The sequence below is a fragment of the Bos mutus genome, chromosome 15 (assembly GCF_027580195.1).
Source record: "Bos mutus isolate GX-2022 chromosome 15, NWIPB_WYAK_1.1, whole genome shotgun sequence".
NCBI classification, from domain to species: domain Eukaryota; kingdom Metazoa; phylum Chordata; class Mammalia; order Artiodactyla; family Bovidae; genus Bos; species Bos mutus.
The window spans coordinates 29,029,631-29,055,750 of record NC_091631.1 but is presented as its reverse complement, the minus strand read 5'-3'; the positions used below and the strand labels follow the sequence as shown (position 1 = coordinate 29,055,750).

Below are 26,120 nucleotides of genomic sequence, written 5' to 3'. Positions count from 1 at the left end.
TCCAAATAGGAAAAGGAGTTCGTCAAGGCTGTATATTGTCACCCTGCTTATTTAACGTATATGCAGAGTACATCATGAGAAATGCTGGACTGGAAGAAACACAAACTGGAATCAAGATTGCCAGGAGAAATATCAATAACCTCAGACATGCAGATGACCCCACCCTTATAGCAGAAAGTGAAGAGGAACTCAAAAGCCTCTTGATGAAAGTGAAAGTGGAGAGTGAAAAAGTTGGCTTAAAGCTCAACATTCAGAAAATGAAGATCATGGCATCTGGTCCCATCACTTCATGGGAAATAGATGGGGAAACAGTGGAAACAGTGTCAGACTTTATTTTTCTGGGCTCCAGAATCACTACAGATGGTGACTGCAGCCATGAAATTAAAAGACGCTTACTCCTTGGAAGGAAAGTTATGACCAACCTAGATAGCATATTCAAAAGCAGAGACATTCCTTTGCCAACAAAGGTTTGTCTAGTCAAGGCTATGGTTTTTCCTGTGGTCATGTATGGATGTGAGAGTTGGTCTGTGAAGAAGGCTGAGCGCCGAAGAATTGATGCTTTTGAACTGTGGTGTTGGAGAAGACTCTTGAGAGTCCCTTGTACTGCAAGGAGATCCAACCAGTCCATTCTGAAGGAGATCAGCCCTGGGATTTCTTTGCAGGGAATGATGCTAAAGCTGAAACTCCAGTACTCTGGCCACCTCATGCGAAGAGTTGACTCATTGGAAAAGACTCTGATGCTGGGAGGGATTTGGGGGCAGGAGGAGAAGGGGACGACAGAGGATGAGATGGCTGGATGGCATCACTGACTCGATGGACGGGAGTCTGAGTGAACTCCGGGAGTTGGTGATGGACAGGGAGGCCTGGCGTGCTGCGATTCATGGGGTGGCCAAGAGTCGGACACGACTGAGCGACTGATATGATCTGATGAGAAGGTCAGTCTAGTCAGAAATCACTATCTTAGAAAGCACCACACCACACTCAAGTTGGGTGAGATGTTCACTTTGAGAGGCATGTGGGAATAGAAACTGACTGAAGGAACAAAAGACTTACACCTTTTACTTTGTGCCCAGACCTATCTATCCACTTACTGCGTAGAATGGTAGGTGAAACTGCCACATTATTTCCATCATTTCTCTTTTTTTGTTAGGCATTCAGTGCAAAATTCCTATAAAATGCACATATGATGTAACTATCTTGTACTAAATAAATAAGTACTTGCTTAACTTGAGGCACTGTCTAAAGTTCTCCAGAGACACAGAAATGAACAAGATGTGGTTTTTAGATGTAAGGAGCTCAAAATTTGGCAAAGGATATAGACTGAAACCATTCCTTGTGATACAATGTTATGAGTGCTATAAATTAAGGAACTAGAAAATGACAGGCGAACACAGCTGTAAGAAGGCCCTGTTCAAGCAGATGAGAAAAATTCTTAGGCAATGACATTTGAGTTGGGATTTAAAGATTTCACTCAGTTGAAAACCATACCATGGAAAGCACTTTAAGAGTTTAAAAGCACTTTAAAAGCATGGAAAGAGTTTAAGTGTTCGATAAATGTTGCTGTATTAAAATGAGAAGTAACAGAAAGAAGGCCAGAGATGAAAGAATGGAACTATAAATAATCTGTTTAGGGAAAGAAGTATAGAAAAGGAGCAAATCTTTATCTGTAGGCAATAGCTTGATGGGGTAGGATTAAGGAAGATATGAATAAAAGTATAATTGTCTTGGTTCTATAACATTTAATAGCATTTTAAAGATGTGCCAAAGTTAGGCATTAGCCTCAATATTCAACCAAAATCAGTTATTAGACTTAAAACTGCAGAATGCTTACCTTAACATCATTTCTGCTACTCAAGAAATTGTGATGACCAAAGATCATGCATAATTGTATAAATTACTATCAATCAAATCAACACAACATTAATTGTATAGTGAAGTGAAAGTGAAAGTCACTCAGTTGTGTCCGACTCTGCAACCCCATGGACTGTCCATGGAATTCTCTAGGCCAGAATACTGGAGTGGGTAGCCTTTCTCTTCTCCAGGGGATCTTCCCAACCCAGGGATCAAACCCAGGTCTCCTGCACTGCAGGCGGACTTTTTACCAGCTGAGCCACAAGGGAAGCCTAAGAATATTGGAGTGGGTAGCCTATCCCTTCTCCAGAGGATCTTCCCAACCCAGGAATCGAACTGGGGTCTCCTGCATTGCAGGCAGATTCTTTACCAACTGAGCTATCAGGAAAGCCCATTAATTATTAATTAATTATACAATTAATTAAGCCAGTAGTTAACTGTGTAAGGTGGGTCCATATGGATTAATATATGAATACTCAGTTTCAAATAAAGATCAGCATTCTCTAGATCTAGATACAAGAATAAATATTGCAACAATTAATGTCTGTGAAAGCTGTTAATGTTATGAACAAAAATAACAAAATTTACAAAAGCAAAATGAACAGAGAAATACACTGACATAGTACTTTAGATAAATGTAGGAAAAGTATTATGCCCTTTCAAAACTAGCAAGTGTTTATAATTAATGCATGCAAAGTTGGACAATAATTCTAATCTTTTTGAAGTTTTTATATATTAGTATTAGATAATACATTAAAAGCAGAATGCCAGCTTTGTCAGCTCAAAATTTTATGCATCAGGAAAGTCTGACACCCATTAAAAATCACTTTTCATCCAGAGGTGAAGAATATAGAGTATGAAGGAAAACATTTTATAGACAATAAGAAAGACTGAAAAAAAAAGTGTTCCCCTGCCAAAATCAACTGAAAATAATCATCTATTTAGGGCTGCAAACCAGTATACTGTATAGTGATTATTGGAATGATCTAGCAGCTGACAATATGGCACTAAATCTTGTATCCCAGAAATTCATTCTATAATGATGATACTCAGTTTTGGCTGCCATGATTTTCAAGAATGGATAGATAGTCCAGACCAGCTGGAACACACAATATGTAAAAGAATTAGAATGAAGCTATATATATTGAAGGGCAGACTAAGAAAGACCTGAAAAGAATGTGGATTTCATCCTAGCAAAGGAAGGTGCTAAAAAAAAGCATGCATTAAGACTTCTTTCTATAATTCCAGCATCTTACTATAACTATAAAGTCATATAAATCACATATTGAAAACAAAAGATACTAAGGTAGATGGCTAAAAACTAAAAGGTGAAGTTTTTACATTCTGGGTAGGTCACTTGACAGGCCATCTTTCTGTTCCTCAATTTTCTTATCTGTAAAATGGACTTAAGATAATAGTACACATAATTAACTAGATTACTATGAAAATTAAGTGAAATCATTATGTAAACTGCTTAAAGATGATCTGTTATATAGTAAGTCTTTCATATACAGTAGCTCTATTTCTATTAGAATAGAATATCATTCACAACCATCCATGGTCCTGTGGACTACGGAAACAGAATGTTTTTCCAAATGTTATGAAATTCTGCAAGAATTCAAGGACCACAGCAAAACACCAACAGATACAAAATTCTGCTTTAGGAAACAATATAAAACTGACAGGAAAAGTGTGGGGGCTGGGAGAAACTATCTGAAAATATTTAAGCGGAACTGAAATGTCCTTACTTAGGGAAATCTAGAAATTACCCCCAAGATCTCATAGTTTGGTTGGACATGAAATATTTATTTAATTAACTGCCTACCTGTTTATAATCTACATAATCTTTTTGGCTCCAAAGGATATTTTATTACGTGCTAGCTTAGAAATTGAATTTTTTTTTTATGGTGGAGGCACAGAGGTCTGTTTACCTTCCATGAAAATGGAATGAAGTTCACAAGTTTTGAGACTTTAAAAAAAAAGCAGATAACTAATGAGGTCTTTCAAGGAGGATATTGTTAGAATTACAGTCAACTATCTATTCTCATAATACACCATACCACAGTATTTAATGTGTTTATAGTATTTAATGTGTTTATAGAAAGACACAGAATTTGAGCCAAGAAACTCTGGTACTAACTACCCCATTATTACAAGTTTTGTGACCTCAAGGATATGAATTCCTCTAATCCTTAGATTCCTTCTAATAAAAAGGGGGACGTAGTTGTGCAGTTCAAAGGTCATAATGATGCTACTTTTCCTTGGAACATCCTCCCCTACTCCCAGCCCAATCAGTCTAGTTGACAGATCTTGACGATCCATTTCCTGGTAATTCCTGAGAAAAACGTCCCTAACCCACTACCAGAATTCTTCAATCCCACCATCTTACAATCAATTAAATACTTCTATATATTCTGATAGGAGAAGGCAATGGCACCCCACTCCAGTACTTTTGCCTAGAAAATCCCATGGACAGAGGAGCCTGGTAGGCTGCTGTCCATGGGGTCGCTAAGAGTCGGACATGACTGAGCAACTTCACTTTCACTTTTCACTTTCATGCACTGGAGAAGGAAATGGCAACCCACTCCAGTGTTCTTGCCTGGAGAATCCCAGGGACGGGAAGCCTGGTGGGCTGCCATCTATGTGGTCCCACAGAGTCGGACACGACTGAAGTGACTCAGCAGCAGCAACAGCATATATTCCGATAGTACCCTGTATTTCTTCTTTCAGAACTTTTAATACACTGATTGCAATGGCCTATTTACCTGTCTATCCCTCTAGACTTTAACCACTGGAGGACAAGGCTCATAGTTCATTTCTGCTATCCTCGTACATGACATGCAATAGATTTTTTTTTTAAATGTTAACTGAAAGAATGGTTAATACATGTGAAAACACATTAGAAAACATAGAGTACAGTACAAATGGTTGTTAGTGCCTTTAACCACTGACTTTTTTGAGTTCACTTGCATCTGAATTCCCAGCTAATTCTTTAGGCATGACTATCCATAATACTATTTAGCACATGACCACAGATCTGATAAAGCCTCTTTTTTTAATCAAGTGAAATAAAAATTAGCAATACTTATGCCCATCAAATTCTCCCAACTCCCAAAAAAGGCAACAAAAAAAATTAATGTATTCAGTTTCTTGTAGAAAAAGGAAATATAAAAGGAATATGCAGAGTGACAGTGAAGGAAAACACTGATAAACTTCAACTTGATGAAAAACAAACGCCTCTAAGTATCTCCAATCAAATATGAAAAAGAATTTTTTTTAAAAAGTTAGGATTTGACTAACACAAGAAAATGTAATGGGAGAAAATGACAAGAGGAACCAGAATAACAACTGGTAGATCAGAGAAATATGGGCTTCCCCATTGGCTCAACAGTAAAGAAGCCTCCTACCATGAAGGAGACATGGGTTTGATCCCTAGCTCGGGATGATCTCATGGAGGAGGAAATGGCAACCCACTCCAGTATTCTTGCCTAGAAAATCCCATAGATAGAGGAACCTGGTGGGTTACGGTCCATAGGGTCGCAAAGAGTTGGACATGACTGAGTGAGCACACACGCACACAGATAAATATACACTTAAAAAAAGCAACAACCCTCCATTATCTATAAAATTAAATATATTACACACAGAAGGGTAAATAGGTTAACATGATCCCATAGGTTCTTCCCACTGTTTTATTTAACTTTGAGAGTAATTAGAACTAAATACTTCAGGAAAGCTTTATTGAAAGGTTATGTGTGAAGTCCAGTAGTTCTCAACACCTATAGTGCATCTGAATTACCCATTAAACTTAAAAACAAACAAAACACCAGAAGCTTGGGTTCCATCCCCAAAGACAGAGTAAGCTAGTTTGGGGTAGGGCTGGATATTCAGTGTTTCATTCAAAAATCTCCAGATGATTCTAATGTACTGTGAAAGTTAAAGGCCAATGCTATAAAAATAACCTGTAAGGAGTGTGAAGTAATCAAATCAAGTAAGGGAAGAAAGAAGCTAATACTGAGTGTTTAACTTCACACACTTTTTCATTTTTATCCTTGCAGTAATTTGTAAGGAAGGTATTAATATCCCCATTTTACAGAAATCTAAGGCTAAAGAGAGTATCTGCCATTCACCAAATGAACAGCAGAGCCAAGATTCTGAAGTTCATATTTTTCCTATTATCTTATGTTGCCTAGTATAAATAGAAGTTGTTTCTTCTGTGGGAAGAGCTGTGTTAAGAAATAGCTAACAATCGATTCTGGGTATAGGAATTTGCTTTGTGAAACACTGATAATATACAAATTACAGACATAAAAATTTAATCCATTTTCTGTAACCTAAAATTTTTGCCTATAGCTTTAATCAATGTATTTGAAAAATTTAGTTCTCCTCCAAAATACTTCAGTTAAAAGGGTCAATTAAAAAGGTCAAGCGTCACTAACTTATACTAAAGACATCCGAAAATGGGCTAAGAAATGCTTTCCAAAAAACCAAGTTCAACCCTTACATAAATATATGTAAGAGACAAGAAGGAGAAAATTCTGGAGGTTTAAGCTGTTTTAAATTATTAAAGGAAAATCTATTTCTTAAATGCCAACAATATGCTAACAGAGGCTTCTGCTAAATTAGAAATTACAGTTGACTAAATATGGGGTCGGTACTGTTGGTAATATTTTTAAAAAATCCTCTCACTTGTATTTACTGAGTATCCACTTTCTTTCTTTCTTTAACTTTTTTGTTTTTATTTTTTGGCTGCACCATGTGGCATGTTGGGCCTTAGTTCCCCGACCAGAGATCGAACCCACACCCCCTGCATTGGAAGCATGGCATCTTAACCACTGCACCACCAGGTAAGTTCCAAGAATCCACTTTCTACAGACATTTTGGGGCATCCTTGCCAGGACGCTTATTAGGACATTTTCTTTTCCTGGAAAAATGGTATCAATTCCACTTGGACCTCCAGGTGTATGGTATTTTACTTGTAATTTCTAGGGGGAAATAGACATTTTAAATTGCAGTGACAGCTACAGGAATTAGCTTTGGGGATGATGACAAGCTGAGTATTGGCTCTCCACAGAAACTTTCAAGTTGAATACTTTGGGCTATAATTTAAGATAGTTCATTTAAAGGGGTAAATTGGAGATCTCAAAGTAAAATCACTGTTGCTACCAGTTCTTACCTTTATTATAAAAGTAACTAAGTATTTTATAAGCAAGAAGAAATTCCATTCCGCAAGCCATCCTAATCAGCTCCGTTAACATACAAAAATTTTTCCATTATGAATATAATCTTTGTAAGAGCACGGAGTGTATTATACATCACTATAATTTGCACATGAGTGCTCAGTATTTGTTAACTTCGATTTTTTTTTTTTTGCTAGATTTCTATTTTAATTTTAGTAGCCAAGCATTTCTTAAACAAAGTATTACCTGGGTTTTTGGTTGTTTTTTTTCAATAACTCTGAATAATCGTTTTGCTTCTACCCTTACCTCTCTACAGTCTACTTTTACAGAGTAGCCAGTGACTTCTTTTACATCCTAAACCACAGCATGTCAAATCTCTGATTAAAACTTTCCAACAGCTTCCTATACTACTCAAATTATTCAGCCAGCCAGGCTCCTCCATCCATGGAGATTCACCAGGCAAGAATACTGAAATGGGTTGCCATTTCCTCCTCCAGGGGATCTTCCACACCCAGGGATTGAATCCATGTCTCCTGCACTGGCTGGCGGATTTTTTTTTACCACCGAGCCACCTAGGAATCCCATATTACTCAGAATAAAAGCCTAAATCCTTGTTACAGCCTGCATGGACATGGACCTCTGTCCCCTAGTACTGTCCCTCTGTAAGTTTATTTCCTATCACTTGCCTCCTCCTTCACTTCACTCTAACTGAAGCAGCCTTACTATTCCTTAAACATGCCAACGACCTTTGAACTTCTCATTGCACTTGATGCTTAGAATGTTCTTCCCCAAATACACAAACAACATACTCCCTTAATTCCTTTAGATATCTGTTCAAATATCCTTATCAGAAAGGCTTTTCTTGATTATCTTTCATAAAACATCAATATCCTAACACTTTAACTACTACTCTTTATTTCCCTGACCTTACTTTTACTTTTTTCCAAAGCACTTATAGCCTCATGAAGTACTGTATTCTCATTTATTGCCTAACTTTTCATACTAGAATGCAAACTTCATAATGGTATGGAATTATGATATTTTGCTAACTGTTGTATCTCCAGTGCCTGTAACACAACAAAACTAGGCATGTAGGAGGGGATCAATAAATATCTGATGAGTGAATTAATAAGAACATGGTCAATATAATAATTTCTCATTTAACCAGTTCATATCCACTTGTATATGGATTCCTGACCATTCAGTGATATTAAAGTCCTACTGTGTTAGGGATATAAAGCACAAAAGGATAAATTAGGGGTAAGGTTAAATATGAAAGCAGCAGAATGGTGTAGGGTTAAGAGCACAGATAATAGACCTGGGTTCAAATTCTAGCTTCAGCTATAATCTTAAGCAAGTCACTTACCCTCTAAAACTTTGGTTTCCTCTCAGTGAGATGGATATACCTATCTACTTGACAGGGATACTGTGAGAATAAGTGAGATCAACACTTGGTATATTAAGTGGTTCTAACACATAGTAGCTGGGTAATTTGGAAAAAACTGTATAATTTCTGTGTCTCAGATCTTCTAAAATCAGGACAACAATAGCAGCAGACTTAGAGCACTGTTACATGGATTCATTCTTGTATTCAACAAAAATCTAAGCATTTATATACTGTATGTAAAGTACTTGGTAAGAAGACAACAAAGAAATGTTTTAAACTTAGTATTTATGATTTATGACAAGTATTTATACAATGTGTACTAGGCAGTCTTGTACTGTATGTTAACTGCTCTTCTTTCTTGGAGTATCATCTGCCTTTTATGTATCTAAATCAAGTATGTTCCTTTTTTTGGGGGGGGGCTGAGCCATACAGCATGTGGGATCTTAGTTCCCTGACCAGGGACTGAACCCATGTCCACTGCACTGCAAGTGCAGAGTCTTAATCACTGCACCATCAGGAAGTTCTCAAATATACTTCTCAAGGATTTAACTTTTTTCACAGCATTAAAATAATTATTTATTTATTTGGCTGCACCAGGTCTTAGTTGTGGCACACAGGATCTAGTCCCCAGACAGGGATCGAACTTGAGAGCCCTGTGTTGGCAGCATGGAGTCTTAGCTACTGGACCACCAAGGAAGTCCCTTTTGCGGCATTTATAAACAAAGTCTTCCTTGATCATCCTATCTGAATATGATCTTATTCATGTGTCACTATTCATTTCACATCTCAATAATATCTTACTATCATGTAGCATTTGCATCTTTTATCATATACTACCTACCTTTCACTACACAGATTTCATGAGAACGTGATTCTTTTCCTCAGCTATAAATGTTTTGAAGCCAAGAACTTTATATTCTCTGAAGAACCAACAGTGGTAATACACTGTAGGCACTTGATACTTGTGGAATAAGGTATGTGATAAATTACAAGATTAAGATCTGCTATGAGTCAAGAACTATGGTGGACATGGGATATGGTGGTGTGGCAGAGACACCATCCCTACCAATGCTTAAAGTAAGTATGTCTTCTCAGCACATATAAAACAATTTTTTTCATATACACATGCAACTCCACTATGAACAGCACACAAGTTTTCACTGAGTTGTTAGTGCTGATGCCCATCAGTTATCATTAATTTCCCAAAAAGTCCTCCTCTCTCTTTCAAACAAATCTTTTTCTTCTGATAAGTATTGATGATTTTAGAAGAGAAAGATCAAGGAGTGTTTCAGTTCATTTTCCAGTAATGCAAAATTACATAATATAGCAAGAAGGGTAACACCCACACACTGAATACTTTACTAAAATAATGAATTAATCATCAGATGAAAAATGAGGTAGAACCTTAAATATTACCTTGTCATTACCATTTCCTTCAGCAATTTTAATATGAGACCACTTTCACAAAGAAAACAATATTACTGTTTTTTAAGAACAAATTTAGAAAAATAAAGGATAAATTTTTCTTACGCTGTTTCCATGACGATTTTAGAGTTAAGTGCTTAAACCAAAGAGTAAAAGGTTTTAAGCCAAGACCATTTTTAAATAAGAAGAATAAGTAGCAATAATGAGTAGGAATAAATTATTTTAAGCCAAAGCTCTCAGGCACTAAGACCCAATTACTTGAACCATGGTTAGACATTAAATGATGCATTAGTGAAATCTCTCCTAGAATTGTTTAAAAAGGAAAACAAGCAATAGAGAAAGCCTATTTTAAGCTTTTATTATATGTATTATAAGCCAGTACATGAGGGAGTGGGGAGGAATCCAATTAGCAGAAAAAACTAAAAACACATCTCTGTATATGTAAAGTACAACTAGATGGTACCTTTAGTACTGATAAACATGTCTTATATACAGAATGACTTCTGTCTACCTTCGGTGAAAAGGCATGATTTTGTCAAATAAAATGAGTACAATGCACAATCATCAAAAGGAACTCTGTTTTACAAACACATGGCTGAATAAAACACACACAATGGTTACTGAACAGCTCACAAGAGTGTGATTCCCAATGTGTTCCATGGTAGTGACTGGACTGTAAAATTTACCTAGTAAATTTTTGAATACCAGCACCATTTCTAAATTGTTACTGACCTACAACAAAAACTCCGAAGGAATTTGACATTATTTCTTCAAAATCACTTCTTTTGATATGTTACTCACTGACCAAATAATTTACTTCAAAGATCTACTGATATTGATCTTAGATAAGCAACAACATACAGAATCCAGGAGTAAACTAACCTTCAATATTAAATAAGACTAAATATGTACATGCTAAATAGTCTCAGCTATTTCATTTATCAGATATTTTAATTTTTACCCCAGTTCAAGATAGACTCCACTTTTGGTAACAGCACAGCAGCTTGTATAGGACTAATACTCTTGCAGATAGCAATTATTAACTCTGAACAACTATTTGAAGACTTTCAAGAGTAACAAGAGGACAAGAGGACATACAAACTAGGAGTAATTCAATCCTGGGAAAAACGGAACCCACACTCAATGGGTGAGAGTCATGCTTATTAACAGGTTTTCCCAAGAGCCAATCCTAGCTTGTACAATAAAGGGTGGCTAGAACTCAAGCAAAAACTAGAGTTTTACATGTTTGAGGTGTCAACTGACTACCAGGATGGCCATACTGATGAAGGAAATAACAAAAAGGAGGGAGCCAAGAGGAGGGGCCCTAAAATCAACACATAAAATTCCTACAAACCCTCAGTTAACTCCTTAGTGGTACATATGTAGGAGAAGCTCTAAGGAGTCACCATGTAGGTGACTTCAAGGAACTACTTGAAAGCAAAAGCTAGAAAGAATGCTGAAAGAAATGAGCAGAGATTTCAGCTACCACCTGCATCAGGGATATAGTTTAGAGTTTGAATCTCACCAAAATAGAAAAGCTTGCTAAACATCTCAGGCTTTCTACAGGTCCACCCAAACAATGCATAATATCAAACTATACAAATTCATGATCATCAGCCAGCAATATAACAACCTGCCACAATACAATCCCAAATTTTAGAGAAAAATACAGAAACCAGAATCTCTGTGTATATACTATGCCAAGCATACAATAAAAAATTACTAGATACATGAAACAGAAAAGAAAAATCTACCTAGAGTCAAGAGAAAAAGCAAACAGCCAACAGAAATAGGCTCTTAGCTGACCCAAACGTTGGAATTTGTTGCTGTTTAGTCACTCAGTCGTGTCCGACTCTTTTGAGACGCCACAGACTGTAGCCCGCCAGGATCTTCTGTCCACAGGATTTCCCAGGCAAGAATACTGGAGTGGGTTGCCATTTCCTTCTCCAGGGGATCTTTCTGACACATGGATTGAACTTGCATCTCCTGTACTGCAGGTAGATGCTTTACTGCTGAGCCATCAGATACTTCCCATGGTGGAATTAGCAGACAAGAACTTCAAAGCAATTACTCAAATATGTTTAAGAACTTAAAGGTAACAATGGCCATAATGATTGAACAGATGGGGAATTCTGACAAAGAAATGGGAATTTTAAGAAATAAAAAAAATTTAGGACTGAATTAAAATATCTGAAATAATAAATTCACTGGATGGATTTCCTAACAGTTTAGATATGGCAGAAAAAGGATCAGTGAACTTTAAGACACTTCAATAATAATATATAATCTGAAAAGAAAGGAAAATAAGATCATAAAAACAATGAGTAGAAGCCTTAATGACTAGCAGGCATGGGATAATATCAAGTCATTTAATAGATGTGCCACTGGAGAAAATGAGAAAATGGGACAGGAAAAATACTTTAAAACAACACATTACAAACAGAGAATGATATAAATTAGAGTTCCCTTCTCATTAAAAACAATGGAAGCCAGAAGACAATAGAAAGGCAACTTTGAAGTAATGGAAGAGAAAAATCTCTTTCCAAAACAAAATTTAAAAACTCGCAAAAACATTCTTCAAAAGGCCTTTTGGCATACGTGAAAGCAGAGAGAATTTATCACTAGGAGACCCCTGAAACAAACAGTAAAGAAAGTTATTTAGGCTAAAGAAAAATATCAGGTGAAACAGATCTGTAAGAAGGAATGAAGAGCACTGGAAATGGTAAATATATAGGTAAATAGGATTATCTTTTTTCTTCTTTTAATTACTGTTTAAAGCAAAAATTTAAATATTTATTGGGCTTCCCTGGTGATCTAGTAGTTAGGAATCTGCCTTGCAATGCAAGGGACACTAGTTAGATCCCTGTGCTGGAAGATCCACAAGCTGCAGAGCAACTAAGCCTGTATGCCACAACTACTGAGCCTGTGCTCTATAGCCCATGAGCCGCAACTACTGAGCCCATGCACTGCAACTACTGAGCCCATGCACCTAGAGCCAGTTCTTCACAAGAGAAGCCACTGCAATGAGAAGCCCATGCACCACAACTAGAGAGTAGCCCCCCATGAGCTGCAACTGAAGAAAGCCCACATGCAGTAGTAAAGATCCACCACAGTCAAAACATAAAAGTAAATCTAAAAAAAAAAAAACCTTTAATATGGAGGTTTATAATATATGTAAATACAAAATATGTGACAACAAGAATACAAAGGACAGGGTGCATAATCTCATATGAAATGGCATAATACTAACTCTAATTTAACCCCTAGAGCAACCACTAAAAAGGTTACGAACAAAAGCTAAGGATCAAAAAGAGGAATTAAAACACAACATAAAAATATTTGATTAAAACAAAAATGACAGAGGGACAGGTAGAAAGCAAAGAGCAAATGGTAGAAATAAACCTAACTACAATTAAATCTAAATAAACCAAACACTCAAATTAAAAGACTGTCACACCAGAGGGAAAAACAAAGATCCAACTGTATAACATCTACAAGAGACCCACTTGACAAAGAAAAAGAGATACCAAGTAAACAGTAAGTAGAGAGCTACTGTGGCCATATTAAGATCAGATAATGGAAAGGAGTATTATTAGAGCTAAAGAGCAATATTTCTCATTATTTTAAAAATTAACACATTAGGAGGATAACAACATTAACATGTATGCATCTAATAACAAAACTTCAACACACATGAAGTAAAAGCTGACAGAAGGAATTCCCTGGTGCTCCGATAGTTAGGACTCCATGCTTTCACTGCTGAGGGCTCGGGTTCAATCCCTGGTTGGGGAACTAAGTTCCCATGAATACAAATATTGTTATAGAAAAATTTAATACCCCATTCTCAGTAATTGACTGAACTACCTACCTCCCAAAATTACTAAGGCTAAGATTTGAACAATGCTATCAATTGTCTTGACCTAATTGATATTATTTATAGAACACTGTACCTGACAACTGCAGACAAGTTTTTCTTTTCCAGGGCACATGGAACATTCATCAACATAGGCCATGTGCCAGGCCATAAAACAAGTCTCAGTGAATTATAAATAACTAAAATGTTATAGAGGATATTCTCTGATCACAGCAGAATTAAATTAGAAGCCATAACAATATCCAGAAATGCCTCAAATATTTGGAAATCAAACAACCTATTTCTATATCTTCCTTAATGTGGTCATTGTGAAAAGTGAACCCGCTCAGTCATTACATTTATCAAAATTCATCTAATTATAAACTCAAGATGTGTACATATCACTATAAATACTTATCTTAATAAACGAATGGAAAAAAGTTCAATATAAGTTTAGCTAAATTAAAACAAATTCAATGTATCTTTATCTAAGTTGCAGTCAAGGTACTGAATGAAGGAAAATTCCCCATGTAACCTAGATTTTTTAAGCTTAAGACACAGTCGAGCACAGTCAATAAATTATTAATCAAGCTCAGTATATTATTCTTTCATTCAATGAACATTTATTGAGTTCAGTCTAATGGGAGGCAGAGCTGACAAAAAAACTTCAATATTAAAAGTGCTACTACAACAAACAGGAAAGGCACTTAATCTACATTTGATTATGTTTAATCTGGGCTTTTAATTACAGATAGCAAACAGGGAGGAAGGAGTGTGTTAGAAAGGACAATCACATACAATGAAAATGTGAGAACACAGTAAACTTCAGGCACTTTAAGATGTATTGTATTGGGATGACCTGGAGGGATGGTACGGGGAGGGAAGTAGGTGGGGGGTTCAGGATGGGGAACACAGGAAGGAAGGATTCATGTTGATGTGTGGCAGAACCAATACAATACTGTTAAAAAAAAAAAAAAAGATGTATTGTATGGGTATGTGGTGGCCAAAGATTAGAATTGTGATATATGGAGGGGCCAGATCACATATTCTGAACAGGAGAGCATAGCATATTAAGGAGTTTGCTTAAAATTCAGGATAAAATTCACAGATGTAACCTGAGCAGATCTGTATTGTAAAACAATCACTCTGGCAGCAGAATGGAGAGTAAACTAAAGTTGGGCAACGTTGGAGCAGCTATCAGTTAATAAGTTATGGGAGCAAACAAGGCAATAAATCAAGAGAGCTTCTGGGTTTCACTACATTTGTCCTCTTACTTTATGAAGACACATTTGACACTTGGGAGACATGACATTTAATTCCTCATGTTTTGAATTTGGCTTCTACAAAAGATTGAGGAGTTGGAGTGTAGGAGGCCTGTCTTCTGTATCTAACAGGGATTAGGGAATTAATATTTGCTCAAACAATTATCACACTGAATATATTTGATATAATTGACAAACCATCTCTATGGCTTTCTGTGTCTTTTTACAAAGTATGGTTTGCATGAGAAATCCCTTGGTATTCTTATTAAAAATGTAGATTTTAGGATATTAACCTACACTTACTGAATCAATATCTGTAAGTCATGCCTCAGGAACTAGTAGTTTATATAAACTTTCAGGTAACTGATGCACATTAAAATTGAGACCCATTAATCTCTAATCCTAGGGAAATAAACACTGAACTCCAACCACACAAGGTGCACTGTCCAGTCAAGAATTGGGCAATGGTTACTGGGCAGATTTGATAAAGATTTTACTTAGGAAAATTTGAATTTTTCTATACAGCTAACTAGTATCAAAGACTTTAAAAAAAAAAAAATTAGGGTGACTTGTGCAACTAAAAAGATAAACACTTCCATTTAAAAACCACAGGTCATTTAAAAAATTAAGTTTTTAAAAGTGATACTCTAGCTGATTAGTTTTAAGTTCCTTTATAAAACCTAACTCAAGGAACAGATAATCCATAAAAAATAATTTTAAAAAATGGATTATGATTTATTTCTTATCTAAAAGTTAAAATCAGTCAGTAATTTCCACACATGGCAGAAATGCATTCTATATGATGCACTATCTACAGTTAGGGGGGAAGATTTTAAACCTATTACTTAAATGCGCTTATTAACATAAGATTTTAGTTGTTTTTTAATTTTTCATTATTTCATGGGCATGTGAGAACCCCAGGATTCTTTCTTCCGCAACTTAATTATATAAGCTAACAAGGCATAGGTCTTTAAATATTGAAATAAAATTCTAACACACCGTGGTACTCTCTATAAAATAAAACGTAATGGTTTTTATGAGTTAAGAAGCTACAAAAACATTAAAAGGCAGTTCTGTTCCAAAGTTTGAAAATGGAACTTTTAGTCACATTTATATTTAAAAAAATAACAAAATCAGGTCCTAATAGAATAGGGACTTTAGCAAAACCACACATTCAGACATATCATCTAAATAAGGAGAAATAATAAAGTAGCAAATGTGTTTCAAATTCAGGATAAGATTGTTCTGTAAAAAGTCTCTCTTCATTTTCAATGGCTATCAATATCTGTCTGTACGGGTCAGGCTTTTAGAAAAAATTGCATGGCAAGTGATGAAAATGTTCTAAAGCTGAATTATGCTGATGGTTGCACAATGATGTAAATTCACCGAAAATAACTGAATCCTACACTTAAAACAAGTGAATTTTGTGGTACACAAATTATACCTCAAGAAAGCTGTTACTAAACCTATGAGATTACTTAAGGTTGGGACTAGGGGACCACAGCAACCCCTTCTTTAGACATTAACCCAGATCCAAAGATGTCTTGGAGAAGTCCATATTCTAACATATAAGCAACTATTTCACATCCTTATCAAAACATCCGTAATAGAGAAAGGTAGATGAAGCTACCCACTTCTTTGTCTTAATACAGTAACATATGATAATATTACGGCAACTTTTATTACTCAAACTGTTTAATAAATTCCTTATATACTTGCAGGCTCTGAGAATATATAATTTTGATGGGAAAGCAATTTTAGTACAATGTGGTAAGTTCTGTAACAGGGGTTTCACAGGGGTCAAGGATCTGTGAAAGCACACATGAGAGTCATTTATCATTAAGTGATAATACCTGGAGGTATGGTGGAGAATGGGCTTCCCTGGTGGCTCAGATGGTAAAGAATCCACCTGAAATGGGGGACCTGGGTTCGATCCCTGGGTTGGGAAGATCCCCTGGAGGAGGAGATGGCACCCACTCCAGTATTCTTGCCTGGAGAATCCCCATAGACAGAGGAGCCTGGTAAGCTACAGTCCATTGGGTCACAAAGAGTCAGACACAATCAAGCAACTAAGCACAGAACAGCACGGTGGAGAATGTAAGAGAAAATACCTCTAAATATGCTGACATCTAAACTGAAACTTAAAAATATGGGTAGGTATCCGTCAGGAAAGAAGAAAATGAGTATTCTAAGTAAAGAGAACACAGCATGAATGCAGATATGGAGCCATGAAACAGTATACTATGAGGACGAAATTAGTGACAATTCAGTATTACTTACAATGAGAATTTTTCATAAAGCTCTACTTACTCAGTTTCAAGGATTTAATTTTACCCCTTTACTGATAACATACGATTTAAAAAATAATTTATTGGGAGGTAAAGCCTATAAATCTGGGACAGTACTCTATATGATATGCAGACGTGAAGAATTAAGCAGGTAAGTTTTTGGTTACCCCTATCTTTAAGGTAACAACTTGATAAAGTGAGGTCTCCCTATATTTTCCTGCTCTCCAAAACAAGAATAAACACTGTTATAAACACTGTTAATACCAGCAGTTATTAAGGATAAAATAATCAGAATGTATTTTTATAACAAGCAAAATACCAACCCTGAAAGCAAATACTTGTTTTATCATAATCTTCTCATCAAACACTAAAATGAAGAAAATTCACCTTAAAGTAGGGATGCAGTTAGAGTATGGCAGGTTTACAACCCAGCAATCATTTTCTAATCATAATGAAATACTCGTTCTATGAACAATCTGAAAAGTTTGACAAGTCCCTTCTCTCTTTTTCCCAAACTATGCCACATTTAGATTTTTCACTGTTCACTGTAGTTATGTTGCTAATTCATGAGGCTTGCTACTGTCAACTGGAAGAAAATCTTACACTAGAGAATAGAAAACTAATACAATTATTTTAAAATATATTTTTTCAATTTGATAACTTTAACCCACTCATTCTCAAATAACTTACCTGCTTTACATTGTATCCTGCTTTTGCACTAGTTTCAATAAACATAACATTCAGCTCTTTGGCTTTCCTCTCTCCTTCCTCGATTGACACTTGCCTGTAGAAAAATAAAAAAAACAAATTCACCTTTTTGAAAGATGATGATATGAAGATTATAAACAAGGTTCTGAACTTTTCTTAATACGGTGCTGGTTATACAGGTAAGACTAGTTTGAGTAAAAAAACTGCAATATACTTAAAATTTGTGCACTTCTTAAGTCAGAAAGACAAATACCATATGATATCACTTATATATAGGATCTAAAATATGATATAAATGAAACAGACTCACAAACATAAAGAACAAACCTGTGGCTGCTGAGGAAGGGAGGGATGGAGTGAAGTTTGGGGTTAGCAGATTCAAAGTATACAGAGTGGATAAACAAGAACCAGAGGTGTATAGCATAGGGACTTATATTTAATATTTTATGATAAACCATAATGGAAAAGAATATATAAAAAAGAATGCATACATAACTGAATCACTTTGTTATACAGCAGAAATTAGTACAACATTATAAATCAACTACACTTAAAATCTGTGCACTTCCGTATTTTCACCCAACTAAACATTTTTTAAGGGCATTTTTTTAAATGATTTGCTTTTACCTGCTGAGCTCACTTTTATTTTTTAAATTTTAAAAACTTTAATAGCTTAATGGGTTGGCCAAAAAGTTCGTTTGGGTCTCCTGTAACAGTCTACAGAAAAACCCAAACAAACTTTTTTGGCCAACCCAATATTTTAATATCAGATTATAAAAATTTAGTTTTGTGATTAAAATTTTTTAATGTAAAACAATTTTTAATGGCTAGACATTTATCTATTTTAACCAGTCTCAAAGTATTAAAAATGTATGTTGCTTTCAAATTTTACACTACTGTGAAAATGTTGCTATGGACATCTTTGTGCTTTGAGCACTTTGGATCATTTCTTTAGGTTGGATTTTGTGGATTTCTATAACTGGAACAAGTGAGTTAAAGTCACATATGTTAAAGTTTCTTGATACACAGTATTAATGCTTCTTTTACAGGGAAGCTTCTCAAGATGTCAGCTCTTCAAGAGCAGTATTCTCTCATTTATCTTGGTGTTCCTTGTGCCCAGCAATCATAAAGGTGTTTAATGAATAAGCAACTATTCTAATTAAATGGATCTAAGATGACACCACCCTTATGGCAGAAAGTGAAGAGGAACCAAAAAGCCTCTTGATGAAAGTCAAAGAGGAGAGTGAAAAAGTTGGCTTAAAGCTCAACATTCAGAAAACTAAGATCATGGCATCCGGTCACACGACTTCATAGGAAATAGATGGGGAAACAGTGGAAACAGTGTCAGACTATTTTTGGGGGCTAGATTCCGCTCTCTTCTGATCTACAAGAAGATACTATTCTACAATTTCTCCACCTTCTAAGAGCAAAATCATTCTTTATATATAATACTTCAACTGCTAATGCTTTATTCTATCTGCTTGTTATATCCACTCATTCTCTATGTATTCAAGTATAAATTTTTTAAAATATGTTTTTTTAACCATTTGAAAGTAAGCTGACAATCAGCAGCAGAACTTTAAACACTTCAGCACTATGGGTTTCTGAAAAACAATGATTTCAGATGCCCTAAAACTTACTCATTGGACCTTGTCTCTATCTACAATTACTGCCTTGGAGATCCTATGCAGTCTCATGGCTTTAAATATCATCTATATGCTGATGACTCTCAACTTATATATCTAGCTTGGACTGCTGCTCTGAATTGCATGCTCACAGCCAACTGCCTACCTGACCTCTAATTATTAGGATAGCTAATAGCCTTTCTACACTTAAAATGACCAAAAGCTGAAGTCATGATATTCCCTCCGAAACTGTTTCTTGATGCAGTCTCTCCTGTCTCAGTTAATGACGGTTTCTCAGGCCAAAAATCTAGGGGTCATTCTTGACGACTCCTTCCCCAACATAATATATTCCATCCATCAGTATATATTCTATCTATCACATCAGTATATCCTGTCAGTTCTATCTTCAAAATATCTAAATTTGACTACTGATCACCACACAAGTTACCACTATCCTGGTCCAAGTCATCATTATTTCTTGCTTGGAATCAAGTCTAGTTTATCCTCCTCTCTTCTCCCCTTATGCATTTTCAACAGAGCAAACAGTGACCTATGAGAAGCTACTCCTCTGCTTAAACCCTCCAATCTCATTCAGAAAGTTTTTACTTTGTGCTACATGATCTGGCCTTCACTATCTTTCATTTTATTTTAATTTCATTTCATTTCCATATTGCTCTTTCCATCATTCTCTTTATCAGTTATATAGGATTCCTTGCTGTCTCTCAAATAAGTGTATTCCTGACTCAGTAATTTTGTATTTTCTGAGTCATCTGCCTAGGACCTTTTCTTCCTCAACATACTGGTATAGTTAACTCCCTCACTTCCTTAGCTTCTTTACTCAAAAGTCACCAATCATCTTCTCAGGGAGCTTTTCCACTGCTATCCCATCTAATATTATAAACTTGTCCTTAACATTTCATATTCCTTTTCCCTGCTTTATTTTCAACCTTAGCATATATCACTATAAAACATGCTATTTTTTTTATTTACTTATTGCCTGGTTTATTCACTGGAATAAAATCTCCTTGAAGATTTTAGTTCACTATCCTAAGAGTAGCATCCTCTGAAATATGCATGATACTCAATAAATATCTCCTGAATCAATGATTATTAGTCCATAAACCCTACATGTGAAGGATTCCAGGTAGAAATTCTAACTAGTTGTAGAACTATAAGTCACCTCAATAAAATGGTTCAAAGTTAGCTATACCAAGGTTCACAACAGTGGTTTGGATTTGTCAGAAACACCTAGAAAGACTGAGACTTCCTAGGTTGCACGAGTGGTAAAGAACCTGCCTGCTAATGCAGGAGACAAAGAGACACAGGTTTGATCCCTGGGTGAGGAAGATCCCCAGCAGGAGGCCATCCATGGCAACCCATTCCAGTGTTCTTGTCTGGAGAATCCCCATGGACAAAGGAACCTGGCAGGTTACAGTCCACTGGGTCCCAGAGAGTCAGATATGACTGAAACAACTTAGCATGCACATACCTAGAAAGATTAATTAAAACAGATTCAAGGAACCTACTCTGGATTAACTGAATCTGGAAGGAGGCTCAAAAACATCAAAAAATTTAAAGTTGACCACAATCCTCTATAGCCAGAATCTTAAAAGAGGGTCTAATATACCATGTTTACCAAGTGATTCTCAGGTTTGAAACATCTGTGAAGCACTGGGCTACACAGGACAAAAAGAATACTGAGCATCTAGGTGCTAAGACACTATAACAGATATATTCTGGTCTTTCCTCTCAGTTTTCATGAAAAAACTAATTGTCAAAGAAAGTGGAAAAGCATTTAACTTTAAATTGCTGTTATTAAAACTTTTTTTATCTGATTACAACAGTAATTTTTAAAAGACCAATACAATAAACTCCTATATAATCCCACTCTCTTCCCAAAAAATACTAGTTAAATTTCATTTATTCTTACACAGATTTGTTCTAGGCCACAGAACCATCTTATTTATTTACTTGTTTTAAAGACAAAGGATTCAGGTATATGCAACGATCAAGGGTTTTTAAGCTTCATGTGTAAACCAGCAATAAATTCCTCTTTTTTCCTTTTTTACTGACTCAAAGAATTTCACTTATATTAATAAAATACTACTACTACTACCAGTCATTTAGACTGATTTTAATTCTTTAATATTACAAATAATGGAACAATAATAACTCCTCTATGTTCATCTTTTCAAATTTCTGTGGGTATATCTATGGAGTAAGTTATTGGAAGTAGATTTCAGTCAAAAAGTATTTTAAATACTGATGTTAAACTGTTTCCGCTAAAAATTGTATTAGTTACATTTTCAGTGTATGAGAGTTCTTATTTATTCAGACGATTGATGATACAGTGCATTATCAATCTTTTGAATAATGGCCAATCTAAAAGCATCACTACGAACAAAGCTAGTGGAGGTGATGGAATTCCAGTTGAGCTATTTCAAATCCTGAAAGATGATGCTGTGAAAGTGCTGCACTCAATATGCAGGCAATTTTGGAAAACTCAGCAGGGGCCACAGGACTGGAAAAGGTCCGTTTTCATTCCAATCCCAAAGAAAGGCAATGCCAAAGAATGCTCAAACTACCGCACAATTGCACTCATCTCACATGCTAGTAAACTAATGCTCAAAATTCTCCAAGCCAGGCCTCAGCAATATGTGAACCGTGAACTTCCTGATGTTCAAGCTGGTTTTAGAAAAGGCAGAGGAACCAGAGATCAAATTGCCAACATCCACTGGATCATGGAAAAAGCAAGAGAGTTCCAGAAAAACATCTATTTCTGCTTTATTGACTATGCCAAAGCCTTTGACTGTGTGGATCACAATAAACTGTGGAAAATTCTTAAAGAGATGGGAATACCAGACCACCTGACCTGCCTCCTGAGAAACCTGTATGCAGGTCAGGAAGCAACAGTTAGAACTGGACATGGAACAACAGACTGGTTCCAAATAGGAAAAGGAGTATGTCAAGACTGTATATTGTCACCCTGCTTATTAACCTATATGCAAAGTACATAAGAAACGCTTATGGCAGAAAGTGAAGAGGAACTAAAAAGCCTCTTGATGAAAGTGAAAGTGGAGAGTGAAAACGTTGGCTTAAAGCTCAACATTCAGAAAACTAAGATCATGGCATCCGGTCTCATCATTCCATGGCAAATAGAAGGGGAAACAGTGGAAACAGTGTCAGATTTTATTTTGGGGGGCTGCAAAATCACTGCAGATGGTGACTGCAGCCATGAAATTAAAAGACGCTTACTCCTTGGAAGGAAAGTTATGACCAACCTAGATAGCATATTGAAAAGCAGAGACATTCTTTGCCAGCAAAGGTCTGTCTAGTCAAGACTATGGTTTTTCCAGAGATCATGTATGGATGTGAGAGTTGGACTGTGAAGAAAGCTGAGTGCCGAAGAACTGATGCTTTTGAACTGTGGAGTTGGAGAAGACTCTTGAGAGTCCCTTGGACTGCAAGGAGATCCAACCAGTCCATCCTAAAGGAGATCAGTCCTGGGTGTTCACTGGAAGGACTGATGCTGAAGCTGAAACTCCAGTACTTTGGCCACCTCATGTGAAGAGTTGACTCATTGGAAAAGGCTCTGATGCTGGGAGGGATTGGGGGCAGGAGAAGAGGATGACAGAGGATGAGATGGCTGGATGGCATCACTGACTCGATGGACGTGAGTCTGAGTGAACTCTGGGAGTTGGTGATGGACAGGGAGGCCTGGCGTGCTGCGATTCATGGGGTCGCAAAGAGTCAGACACAACTGAGTAACTGAACTGAACTGATTGAATAGGTGAATACAATTTTTATATTTATGTATTCAAACTTATCAATCTTTCCCTTTAAGGCATTAGGATTCCATGTTATGCTTATGAAAAGCCACCTAGTACCAAAGATTTTCTTTTAATGCTGTAAAAATTTTTTTTTAATTTTTTTCATTTAAAAATTATTGTATTGGGAATTTCAGATTAACAGATACACACTGTATGTATAACAGATAAACACCAAGGACCTACTGCATGGCACAGGAAACTATATTCAGTATCTTATAATAACCTATAATGGAAAAGAATCTAAAAAAGGATAAATACATATATATGTATTAATATAACTGAGCCATTATTTTTTCTGAATCATTTTGCTATATACTTGAAACACTATAAATCAACTATACTTCATTGGAAAAACAAGGCAACTGTTACATTAATAAATAGATGAAGTAATAAATAATAATAAAAATAGATGAAAAAAACAAAATTATTTTAATGGAATGATAAGACTCCGATTCTTTTGTTTTTTTTTAATTAAATTTTTTTAAGACTCTAATTCTTTTAAATGTGAAAGCTAATAGGCAATAGTCTGGCAAAAATTACTGAGAAAGAAGTTCTAAAGCAATGGACAAATATTATCTTAAAGAAAAGTTACTATAAACATAATTTAGATACCTTTCTATATCTGTATACTCAACTATTATGCAGTAAAAGAACAGACTCTTGTATGCATCCTTTTAGATAACTCTAGCTATAAAGAGAAACAAATATATATATTATCTTTCTTTTAATAGTGAAGGTATCCTGGGACTCTCCACTACAAGAATATATATATATATATATGATCTTCAAATTCTCATAGTGAAGATAAATAATGAAAATTTATATAATAGCATTGAAGTCCAAAAAATGATTTTCATAAAGAAAAGATGAAGTCATATGCTGAATTTACTTTTAAATAAAGAAAGACTTTCTTGCCAATTCCAAATGAGGTACTGTGAGCAGAAACAGGCTTTACATTTCATAAGTCTTTGAACATACTGTATTTCTTTATAACTTTTAAATTAACAGCAAAAGTTCATTACTGGAATTTCAATATCCAACTAATGAATAAACAGTAAAAACCTCAAATATTAAATTGTCAAGATTACTTAAAGCAGAAGGACTATCTAGTAGATCACTGAGGAATGCTAAAGGCAGATATTCAAGCCATGGGTTCTACAGTGAATGTTAATACATTTTGCATCCTGTGACTTGAATATGTCTTTGCTCATTTGACTAAGGTATCACAATCAAGCTATTCAGTTCAACCTCACAGTTTGGCTCAACCATACAATTAAAAAAAGAAAAGAAAAAAACTACACTACTGAATTATAATGAATATTTATAAGGCTAGCAAAAGAGTGTGCATTTAATCATTATGAATACTTTTTTAAAGATAGGATTTTGTTTTTAAAAATATTTTGTTCTCTAACAGAATACTGCTTTTATTTATTAATATGAGGCCTAAAAAATACAAAATAGCTATCAGCTTCATGTGTAAACAATCTTGCACGAGTTATTTATATATGGGTTTACACACAAAAATAATTATTTTAAGGACTGAGTTTAATGTGTGTTTTTTTTTTTTTTTGGCCACACTGCGGGGGGTTTGTGGGATCTTAGTTTCCCAATGAGAGATTGAACCCATGTCCCTTGGCAGTGAAAGCACAGAATTCTAACCACTGGACTATTAGGGAGTTTCCAGGACTGAGTTTACCTATTTCAGGTTCTTACACTAAAGAAAAGGGATGGGGGCATAAGATTAAGGATTAAACAAGTCTCCTTTTAAAACTAACAAAAATAATAGGATTCACTAACAAAAATAATAGGCTACTTAACAAAGAAATCAAACATTCCATATACATATGAAATCATTCCATACCTCTTGTCAGCAAGATCTGTTTTATTTCCTACTAGCATGATGATAACATCACTTCCTCTTTCTGTTCTGACATCATCAATCCATTTTGTAGTTTGCTGGAAGGAGTTAACATCTGGTATATAGGAAGGTGGACAGAGATTAGTGTTATTGCAAGTAACTTCCCAAGTGAAGGACCAAAAAAGGAAAAAAAAAAAGCACTGGAAGTTGGAAGGAGGTTGGCACATTAGAACCCACCTTTAATGTGCCTGCAACATAACTCCATTTTATCTGAGTACAAGTATCAGTTATCTAAACAAATCACAAGAATAAAATCCACAAGGTAACTTTTATAATAGTTTAAAATTTTTGTACATGACCAGATGAGTATACTATATGTAACTGAAAAAAAATATTTAAACGATGAAAGGATAGCTATGGCAGATAAGATGGTGTCATGTTGCCACAATGCTCTTTTGATTACTTACACATACCAAACGTGACAAAGAAAGCATCTCCAAAAGTACATCAGCCAGTAAGTCCCAACACATCCACAAAATTTGTAAAGCCTTTCAATAGCTTTCAACACCACTCTGTTTGCATTGCTTATTCAGTTTGTGATCACTTTAACTTGGAGTTTATTAGTTTAATGTACCAGAATCACTTAAAACAAAACCCATCTTTTCCAGCCCTGGATTCTGAGTACTTCAATAATTCTTAAAGCAGCTAAAGAAAACAATTTGCTAACATTTTAACCGCATGTGCACAAATTTCAAAGAATACACCTGGTTTTACTTGATTTGGTTAAAGTAAGCACAAACATTTTAAAGCTGCAAAACTTGTGACAGCACAATAATGAACATACATTTTTAAA

General features: G+C 35.5%; 1 protein-coding gene across 2 annotated transcripts in view; it reads right to left on the bottom strand.

Annotated features, from left to right (window-relative positions):
- The window catches only part of RAB6A (RAB6A, member RAS oncogene family), an 89,516-nt gene that overhangs the window by 4,793 nt on the left and 58,603 nt on the right, over positions 1-26,120 (bottom strand). For both annotated transcript variants that reach the window (XM_070383751.1, XM_070383750.1), the window contains exons 5-6: positions 25,271-25,382; positions 17,937-18,030 (exon numbers count right to left, since the gene is read on the bottom strand). In XM_070383751.1, coding sequence (XP_070239852.1) covers positions 17,937-18,030; positions 25,271-25,382 — 206 coding nt within the window. The remainder of the gene's footprint in view (positions 1-17,936; positions 18,031-25,270; positions 25,383-26,120) is intronic.